This window comes from Colossoma macropomum, unplaced genomic scaffold (genome assembly GCF_904425465.1).
Source record: "Colossoma macropomum unplaced genomic scaffold, Colossoma_macropomum, whole genome shotgun sequence".
Lineage (NCBI taxonomy): Eukaryota > Metazoa > Chordata > Actinopteri > Characiformes > Serrasalmidae > Colossoma > Colossoma macropomum.
Genome location: NW_023494787.1, coordinates 2,357,324 through 2,368,135, shown reverse-complemented (window position 1 = coordinate 2,368,135; position 10,812 = coordinate 2,357,324). Strand labels below are relative to the sequence as shown.

Below are 10,812 nucleotides of genomic sequence, written 5' to 3'. Positions count from 1 at the left end.
GTGGTGTGTTAGTGTGTGTTTTGCTGGTCTGAGTGGATCAGACACAGCAGTGCTGCTGGAGTTTTTAAACACCTCAGTGTCACTGCTGGACTGAGAATAGTCCACCAACCAAAAATATCCAGCCAACAGCGTCCTGTGGGCAGCGTCCTGTGACCACTGATGAAGGACTAGAGGATGACCAACACAAACTGTGCAGCAGCAGATGAGCTATCGTCTCTGACTTTACATCTACAAGGTGGACTGACAAGGTAGGAGTGTCTAATAGAGTGGACAGTGAGTGGACACAGTGTTTAAAAACTCCAGCAGCACTGCTGTGTCTGATCCACTCAGACCAGCACAACACACACTAACACACCACCACCACGTCAGTGTTAAAGGCACAGTAAGAAAAACAGCCTGTTTAATTCTAAGGGATAAAGAGAGGTTAATCATGTACAAATTAATTATGACCCAGTTTAGTACATAGAACCATACAAGTGTCACCAGGGACAAGGAAAATGTAGAATATGGGCCCCTTAAGACCACCTTAAACCTGTCTTCGAGCAGATTCCTTTTCAGCATCTGCCAACATTGGGCCTAAAAATATGAACTGACCACTTAAACTGGAGTTGTGCTTCAGCTGAATGTCCTAGGAGTCAGTACTGTATCCATGTTGGGTCAAATGCTTAATTCACACTACAGTGAACTTAAACCTTTCAGTTATGAGCAAAATCATGCTGTGATTGTATATGAACTGCAGCTCCCTGAAACAGGAGAAATTATGTGGAAAGTGCAGATGCTAAACCTTTAATCCACAGCGCATTTGTACATAGGAGATAAGCTCTCCAGACAAAAAATGAGTCACCTTGTGTGTTTAATGTGATAGTAACTTAAGGCTCCTGCAGATGGCGCTGCACGAGGATGATCAGACTGTAAATCCCTGCAGGGTGTGTGACGGCATTCATAGATTGAGAAAAGGTGGTACAGTGCAGTGAATGTCTCGTTCGATGTGTGGAAAATGAGTCGCAAAGCAGATGTTAATGAGTGGCAAAAAGGAGTGATTGTATTTGGGCCAAAGGCCACAGTGTGAAGGAAGTAGCTGAATCTGCAGGGGTATTGAAGCGTCCGGTCATACGGGTCAACAGCAGAGGCAGAAATCCCAGCCTACAGGAAATTCTCGTCAGAATTGTGGCCAAAAGATGAAACTGACGGTCAGGGACCGCCGGCGTGTTTCACAGCTTCTGAATAAAAATCGTTTCGCTTCCAGGCAAGAATTGCTTCTAGATGTCAACGCAGGTTCTTCACAACCAATTTCTGACAGAACCTCTGCAGGGAACCACATACCATGTCAGAACTACACAATTCTCTGATACAAGAGTGGCTGAAAGTTGATGTCGCCTACATCCAGAAACTCGTCCAGTCCATGACAAATCGAATCACAGCGGTTATTCGTTTTTACAGTCTATTAGGTGCGTTTCAGTCACATTTTTTGTCTGGTGATCTTAATTTATGATTTGAATTTGATTCTCTTTTTTTGAGGACAGAAAAAACATCCTTTATATTTTTGCCATTTTTTTGTCATCAAAACAAACTGAAAAAAGTCTGATCAAGTGGAGATTCAAAGCTGTCCAAAGTTAATCCAATGTAAAATAATTCATTACGTAATTTATTGACATAAGCAAGGAGTGCGTATACATGCACTCAATAATCCGATCATAATCAGATTTCTGCAGTTTATTTAAATGGTCATGTAAACACCATACTCCAATCTAGAAATCTGATAAAGAGGCTGGCTCAGTAATCAGATTTCTCAGTGAATGTAAACGCTTGCTCTGATTTCTATCGGATTTCTCAGTCTGTGATGCACGAGATCAGACGGTGGATGTCGCGAGATGCAGCAAAACACTGCTGGAGCGGCGCTGAAACCAAACACGAAATAAAGGATGTAATTATTCTTCATCTTCTAGATGATGTTTGTTCATATCTTCAGGTAAAGCAGCACAATGTTTAAAAATAAAAGCTGCGGCATAAAGTTTGAGTTCTGTGTTATGTTTATGTCGTCTTCTCTGAGTCTACTGGCTGGTTGCAAAGCAGAAATCTGATTACTGTCTGACACGTGTAGACTCTGAGTTTCCCCATTATCTGATTACTCTAGTGCATGTAAACATGTTGATCGGATTACTGACCAAATCTGATTTTCTGCAGATTATTAAGTGCATTTAAACACACTCAGTGTTATTGTACTTAAACATTACAGCAAAACAGTAACTCTCTGCCTCTAAAGGTTAAGGACGCTGAAGAAAGAGCTGACCACGAGAGGATGAGGGGATAAGGTCTATTTAATGTTAGTCCAAAAGTATAAACAGCTGTGTAGTCCTATCCTGTATTTGCTGAGGAGGTGACTGTAATCTAAACTGGATTATGATTCTGGATCGGGTTGCTGTTCCTCCTGCTTGAGCCGCTTCCTCTGCCTCGGCTCCACGAACGGCACCACAGACATCGGAACTCGCACTGTGTCCACTCCGTTCACCTGGAACACACATGGTCATTTTCATAACAACAGAGTCAATGCTGTTTTCTCTTATACACTGTTTAACACGCATGATCCAGTTTAGGACAGATTTATACTGGATACAGCTACAACCCTCCACCATTTTCAAAACTTATGCATAATTAAGTGGTTAAGATGTAAACAGAGCTGTTCAGAGTGGTTTGGTGTGAAACGCTCAGTTCTAGAGTCAGAATTGTTCACAGTGGTGGTGATAGGAACCAGACGTCCACCTCTAAAAGCTCCCTCACAGAAAGTTCCTACATGAAATGGTTATGAATTCACTGCCTGATGACTGAGACACTGTTTTACGATCAGATTATTTTCAGATTTAAATGTATTTTTAAAACCTGGTAATGGTGGAGGGATACATGCAGGGCGCTGAGGCAAAATAGTTCCCAAAGAAAACTTATTATTTCAGATTCTCCACTATTTTCCATCATCAACATTCCATATAAACTCAGAAGACTCGTGTAGGTTCACTGGTGGTTCTGGATAGTAAATAAAATGTCTATATCTGTGTTGTAGTCATGGCGACCCCTGGTTCCTATCACCACCACTGTAAAGACATCTGAACCATTTCACACCAAACCACTCTGAATCTCTCTGTTTACACCTCACACACTGAATTATGCAGAAATGCTGAAAAATCAGTAGAATTCTCTTCATCATTTAATGGTTAAAAATTGCTCATTTCTTCCAGTTTACTTTGAAACTGATTGCAGCGAGCCTATGAAAATTAATGTACCCCACCCCCCCAAAAAAACTTGCAATGCATTCTTTAACAAAAACTGCAGCTTTTTGCCTTTTTTAAAATTGCACTCTTTCAAGTTGTGCTTTTGATATAAAAATGATTAATATTTCAGCCTTACACTCTTAAAAAGATGGTTCTTCCAGGGTTCTTTACTAAAGAAAACGGTTCTATATAGAACCAAGAACGATGTGCATAATTAAAGGGTTCTTTGCATAATGAAATGGTTCTTCTGATGGAAGAACCCTTTTGGTGCTGTATAGAACCATTTACAAGACGTTCTCTTGATCTGAGAACCATTGCATGATGTAAAGCACCGAATAAAACGTGCTGAATCCATTTAAATGATCAAGTGAGAATACAATTCTACTTTTCAGAACACAGTAAAAATAAATTTGAATTTCGGGGGGGTGTGACTCGGTGCCCCCTGTAGCTGGCGTTTATGCACACAGTAACAATTAATAATGTCTGAAATGTTGATTCATTCTTTAACCCGGGGTCGACGAATGCTCCCACGCTTCAAACTCTCTGTCTCTATATCTGTGTCTGTATCTTAGTGATGATCCAGCTCAGAAATCCAGTTCAGACACTTCCTGAATCTGTAGAGTCGCCCTTTCCATTCCATCTTATCACGAGATCATACGAGACTCACATCCGGAGTTATGAGCCTATGAAGAGGGGCCGAGATACACGTCATCTGCCTCTCAGCCTGTGGAACTGGTGGATTCGTGTGTCCGTCTACATTCTGTGTGAAACTGACCGATGGACACACAGGAAATCACTAAGGACTGACCATCACGCCGGACACCCTTCATTCTTCATTCAGTCCACATCGGAGACTCGTGTGAAACGACGTGCAGAGAGTTTACAGCTGCTGAAGCTGCTGCAGCGGTTTTGGAAAGTAGCAATGAGGAAACTTTTATCTACTATTTTATTCATACAGTCCGCTACTTCTGTGATCCTGAGACTTTGGTAAACACATTTCAAACATCAAAACAATTTGTCCACATCAGTAAAGCTGTTTTCACAAGAGATATTAAGAATTCCTAAAACTGGATTTAACTTTTTCAGCTTTTGGGCTGAATAATCTCTGTACACAGAGCTCCAGGTCAGAAGGGCCTCATTACAGCGAGAGCTGAGGTTGTTCTGAACATTTTAATGTATAATATGTGGGGATCATGTTGAATTTAAGAGCCTTTAAGGGCGAATTTAAGAATTTATGCAGAAATGAAGAAAAAGCCCTCAGAGCCCAGAGGGGTTAACAGCGATCAGCTCACCGTGACTTCACACCAGTAATCTCCCAGTCCTGTGATTGGCTCCTCCGGCAGCGTCAAAGTGTGAGTGGGCACAACCATGCCGAGCTTTGTGTAAAGAGGAGATCAACAAAACAAAAACACTGCAATTACACACAGTATAATGTAATAATCACTTTATTTATCACATTAATAAAAATGATAAGATAATTCTGTCTAGTATATCATTTACTGTACTGTTATTCACAATTACGTCCTGATATAATGAAAATGTTACTCAGTACGGTTCACATCTGTGTTCTGTATTCAATATATTACTGTAAAAATGGTACAAATCATATTTACAGTGCCTGTATTTAATATAATATTAAGTCTTACTGATCGTAGAAAGTGCCGGCAAACAATTTCTTTGGTCAGCTGGTACTGGACGGAGGTGGGCATTCCGACTTCAAGCTTGGCTTTCTTCAAGAACTCAACCGTCTATAAATGAACATGAGAGAAAAAGTGAACTCATCAGCCTCTGGAAAGTAAAGCTTTTAATGACCACCACTGGCAAAGTTCTTAAAAGGCCAATTTCACTGAAAACCACATTTGTACGACTTTTTTTAAATAAAAAAGTATAACGTAGTATTAAAGCATCGCCAAAGTTTCAAAAAGTACTGTTCACTCCCGGCCCATACGGCTCATTTACGGAACCTAAACTGAAAAATGTTAAATTTACTTTTTATGTGATGTCATACATCCACCTATCTGGACTACAGCAGTTAAGCCCCGCCCATTCCTGCTGAAGTTATAAGGAGTGTTTCAGCCTGGACTGCTTTTTCAATGGGGCACAATACAGGACAGCCACTGCACGTTTACCTGCACCAATGCAGACGCAAACATTACATTAACTTGTTACGCGAGTTCGGTTGTACGTAATTTGTGTATGTGGGCATGAGACAGCGTGAACTCTGTTAAATAACTCCCAGTTAAATAAATAAAGTAATAAATTAATAAACTGGGCTGTGAACGCAGCATTTAATGCACTGCTGTCTGCTGTAAGCCTCGCCTTTTGAAGTACAGACTGAACCATAAAACTGCCTCAATATCAGGTTCAGCTCAGTTTTGTCAGTTTTTGCCAGATCAGTATTAATGTTGTTTTGTTCCAGCCAGTCTGTAAAGCATCTTACAGCCCATTTAGTTTGGCGAATGGTGTTGGGTTCATTTCTGGCTGATTCCAGGTTGTTCAGCTGTTCTTCTGTCTCAGCTGCCGACTGAAAAGCTGCTCAGTGGTGATGACAGTTTGGGAATTTAGTGTCGTCTCATCTTCAGAGTCTGACCAAATCGGCTGTCGGTCAAATGTGATCTTAAAAGTGTCCGTTTTCTGTTTGTGGCAAAGTGAGAAGTAAAAACGTTCAAATGTCTTGAGCGTCTCCTACAGCTGTCAGAGTGGTTGCTTAGCAGTGGCGTCTCAGTGGAGTGATACAGTGTTTGTGAAAAATCGTGATGTTATGGTGAAATAACAGCACAGTTAGAACGCTTCTCAACCAATCAGCTCGCGTGGCCAGAACTAACTGTTGTATAATATAAAATATACTACAAAAACTATCATATACAGAATATTACAGAGTGTAATAAAAACGTCCTTTTTTACAGCAGTGCAAAATGATCGTATTTTCTAAGGAGGATTTTTATTCTGCCTCCATCACCTCTCATTCTTGTTTAGTAATTTTTTTTAAATGCTTGGTTTGATGTTTTTCCTCCATTTCAGAGCTACGTCTGATCTGGTAATAAGGAAACCCCCTCTGACCGAGCTCACTCACCAGCTCTCCGGTCCGAGTCTGGAGTCTGTCCTCTTGACTTCCTTCATGCAGTAACTGAGAAAACGGAGGAACAAAGTCAGACTAAAACCAGAGACTCACACTTTAATGTGCTAAGTGTTTTCATTTACAGAAGAGACCCACCCTCCTCTCTTCAGCGAACATCTCTCTGTTTTCGGGAGACGGGTACACGGCCAGGCCCTGGGGCAGCAGCTTGTTGCGGCCAACTGACTTTTTCACAAACACCATGTCCCCCCGGCCGCCGAGCTCTGCTCGTCCAGAACAAGCACATCACCACAATATTACACGTTTGAATATTTACAGGTGGACGATACGACATTAAGGCCAATTTACAGTCCAGGTGACGAGCGTCAGATGAGTCAGCGCTGAAGGCTTTTATAGTCCTGAGCCAGAAACAAGACGTCGGAACAGAACATCGTCTGTAGGTTCTACGAAAGTCTGTCTGATGATGCAGCTGCTGAAACACTGAACCAGCACAGAACAGCAAACGGCTGCGACAGTCGAACTGCATTAACAGCAGGATTTCAAGCTGCAGGGTCGCTACGGCAACCAGAAACACTACTTATTTTCCACACGCGCTGTGTTTTACTCGCATGTTTTTTCTCCGTCATGCAGGGTTGCCAGATTTCGGTGAGTCTAAAAGTGCAGTGCGGGGTTTACATGGGTTTCTGCTTGGGCTACTGTTTAAAGTAACAAAAGTAACAAATCGTCTTATGGATGTATATTGATCCTAGTTCTGAATATCTGGCAACGTGTTTTGCTCCTGACAGCAGCGGAGCAGCAAAGAAGTAAACACAGCTGCACACCATGACCACGGCAACAATCCAAAACGGAAAACTTTGAGTTTCTATCCAATCAGAGTGTGCAGCAACGTCTGCACCCTCTCAAATTTTTTGATGTACGTGACGAACTCTGGGACAGCCAGCAGACGCTTCTCACCAGGACCATAAATTGGCCTTTACACATTCCACAGCATCACTGTCCAATGAAAAACATGTATCTCTATTTTTACTTTTCTGCATCATTTGAGCTTCTAGGGCCACTGTTAATAAAAATAAAAATAAAAATAAAAATAGTAGACTTCGAGAATAAAGTTGTAATATTTTGAGAAAGAAGTCGTACAGTATGATATTTCGAGAACAAAGTAGTAATATTTCGAAAAAAAAGCCCTAATATTTCGGTTGTTGGTTCCACAACACTGGATGATCTCCGAAATCGCACTGAAAGAGCCGTGAGTGCAGCGACACCCGAAACGCTCAATCCAGTATGGGATGAATCTGACAATGGCGTTGATGTTGCAGCTGGAGGAGGTTCAAACTGAAACCTTGAACAATTACATAATAAACTTTATGCTCATTTAAACCATTTACAGTTCACTGCATTGATCTGTAATGATTTACAAGAGAAATAAATCAGTTTGAAATTGGATGAATCTTTTTGAATCACCCTGTATTTTGGAAATAAGGGAATGGGGGGAAAAATAACCATAGGCTGTTCTGAATACAGTGTGACGTAAAGAACAAAGAAACAAATTAAAACATTAAAGCTGTGATGACAGAACAGATCAAACGACCTCATGTAGCCAGCGCCACCCTAGAATGAAGCTTTAAGTAAGTTAATGCAAGTTAACTGTTTATTTGAATTTAACACACTGCATACCTTATATACTGAAAATAAAACATGAAATGTGGCCTGTTTAACAACTAAACAAATAAACAGAAACTGTGCACTTAAACTGCTGAAATGCCACATGTAGGTGTTTTTTCTGTAGAGGATGTTTTAACTTATTTTCTCTTACAAAATCAACAAAACCTGTAATGTGACTGCAGGTAAACCTCTGCGTGTGACTGTATAACAACACAACAGCACATTAAAACAGACGCACTGAAGTGCAGCGTATGAGAGAGAGCTGGACTCACTGGGCACCGTCTGAGTGAGCAGCAGCTCCATTTTCTCCTGAGCTTTGTGCTTCGTATCCTCCACTAAGCGGTAGATTCTGTGCCGGCGTCCGTACAGTCTGGGTGGACGGCCCTCCTTCGACAGCGGAACCTGCCACCATCGCTCCACCACGACTGCGTTCTGGCAAGAAACAGAGTAGATCTTATCCAAACTGCCCTCTGTTTCCTCTCGGCGTCGTCTTAAGGAGTAAAACGAGGCCGAACAGATCAGCAACGTCAGACTCAACTCGTAAAAGGACCAGATTAAAAAATCTCAACAAACCTGTGAGCCAGAGAACAGCTACACTTTCAATTCATTCATTTAGCTATGACCTGAACTGGACACCGTTTATTCAAAATACACCAAAACTGCAAACAGCAAAGAAACAGCCCCTTGTGGTCGACCTTGAAATATTACGATTATGTGCTTTAAGATGTTTTTGTGCATCCAGGCATTTTTCATTGGTGTATTTTTTGAAATGCAGTCCTGCCTTCAGCCTAAAACTAGAGTTTAATGTGTTATTCGTCGAGTTCTGCAGTGCAGCTTTTCACGCTCTGCATGCATCAGTGTTCTCTCACTGCAACACCCAGCATGCATTGTGCAAATACATCACACAGCCACTGGGAATCCCTGTGGAGCCAACTATTCCAGAAAATTCAGATTAGATGGAGTTGATTCCTGACTTGAGATGGTAAGACGGTGTAAGATGAGATGTAACGGTGGAATTTCAAGACTTTTCCATCACATAAAATGAAATTTTCATGCCAAACATTTAGCAGAGCGCTGGGCGAAATATATACCGAGATGCTAAAATACCATTTCATGTTTGTGATATTTTTGGCAATATAGTGTTGGCATCATTCCTGGCACGCGCACCCTGCGCCACTTACAACGCAGCAGGCCTGATTCACACATACTGCGTCTGCGTGATGTGAGCGACGTGGAAAGTCTCGCTTTTCATTTCGCTGCCACGTTAACTGGTCAGATACAGACGCTTTGACACAGGTTGCGTGTGCGAAGCGGCAGAAGGTCCCAGACGCCGCACCAAAGCTGCACGGCACTTAGAGAACAGACCACACACCGATTTTTTCAAAATACACTCTATTTTTAAATTTAACTCATTTCATGAGGAAATACTAAACATTCTGTGCTGATTTTCCTGGTTGGTCTTGAAACTTGAAAGCTTCAACTTTTGCCTAATCACAAGTCAGAATGCTGTTGAGGATAAACAAACATGACGTGCACTCTTATATATATTTCGGCTACAACAAACATATTTAATAACCAAACAAAATAAACAAAAATATGTATTTGATCTTTTGTGCCTATATAAAATAAATATATTTATCTGTTTTTGTAGTCTTTATAGAAACAGCTGTTCAGGTGACGTTGTGAGTGTTTCATTTCTTTGTATTTTGCAGGTGAACGGTGTTTCTCTAATTCTGTATTTTGCTGTTTGCTTAAAGGAGAGATTAGTTACATTTCTGTTTACACTGCAAAATAATTATATATATATATATATATATATATATATACACACACACACACACATCATATATTATGTCAGCATCGTACAGCCGCAGTGTTTATAGCCATTTCTTCTCATCTCCAACTGTTTTGCATACAAACCTGTAAGAGCACAGTAATGATGATTAGTACACTCTTGAAAAAGATGGTTCTTCAAGGGTTCTTTAGTACGACAATGAGAACCATGAACACTCAAAGAATCATTTGCATACTTAAAGGGTTCTCTGCATGGTGAAATGGTTCTTCGGATTGATGAAGAATGTGTTGTATATGGTTCTATACAGAACCTTTTTGAAAATGGTTCTACACAGCAACAAAAAGGGTTACAAACGTAACATCGTAACAACAGAACCCTGGTACAGAACCATGTACAACACATTCTCCATTCATCTGAAGAACCATCTCACCATGCAGAGAACCATTTGATCATGCAAAGGGTTCTCTGAGTGTTCATGGTTCTATATGGAACCACTGTCTTTACTAAGGAGACTGGAACACAAATAAAAAACATAGAACCACAGAGAGCAGACTGAAAGGTGTCGTTGGCCCTGTTAGAATTGTCCGTTCCACCTTAAACGGTGGAGCAGCTATACACCGTTTAAGGTGGAACGGGGAAACTGTAAGACCCCGTTGTCTGCAGGCTGTATCGATCACTACTGCATTCAGTGATCAGGTATATCGATGAAGAGCAGTGTTTACCCTCCGTGCTGAGAGAGACAGAGTCCGGACTGAGCCGCTCAGGTCAGCGAGGGCTCCGCAGTGCTGAAGGACAAACCGGCCGAAATTCAGAAACACCATGACGGAGACAAGCGGACACAGCAGCGGCCACACCGGGGATTACAGACAGTCCGCGGCGCTAACGGACGCTAACGGACACTGACGGACACTAACTCCGTATCAGCGCGGATAAACGAGCTGTTTATAAACCACGAACTACCGCGGCGGCTCCGCTCACACCATGCGAACACTCCGCTTCTTCTCCCTCCGTTTTCG

The 10,812-nt window shown here is 41.5% G+C and overlaps 1 protein-coding gene across 1 annotated transcript; it reads right to left on the bottom strand.

Moving 5' to 3' along the window:
• Positions 1-2,300: 2,300 nt before the first annotated feature.
• Positions 2,301-10,812, bottom strand: mrpl9 (mitochondrial ribosomal protein L9). Its single transcript, XM_036565838.1, has 7 exons — positions 10,519-10,812; positions 8,274-8,433; positions 6,478-6,602; positions 6,337-6,390; positions 4,910-5,011; positions 4,556-4,639; positions 2,301-2,509 (listed from the first exon to the last, which is right to left on the bottom strand). The coding sequence occupies exons 1-7, from the start codon at positions 10,615-10,617 to the stop codon at positions 2,399-2,401; spliced, it is 735 nt and encodes a 244-aa protein (XP_036421731.1). The 5' UTR covers positions 10,618-10,812; the 3' UTR covers positions 2,301-2,398.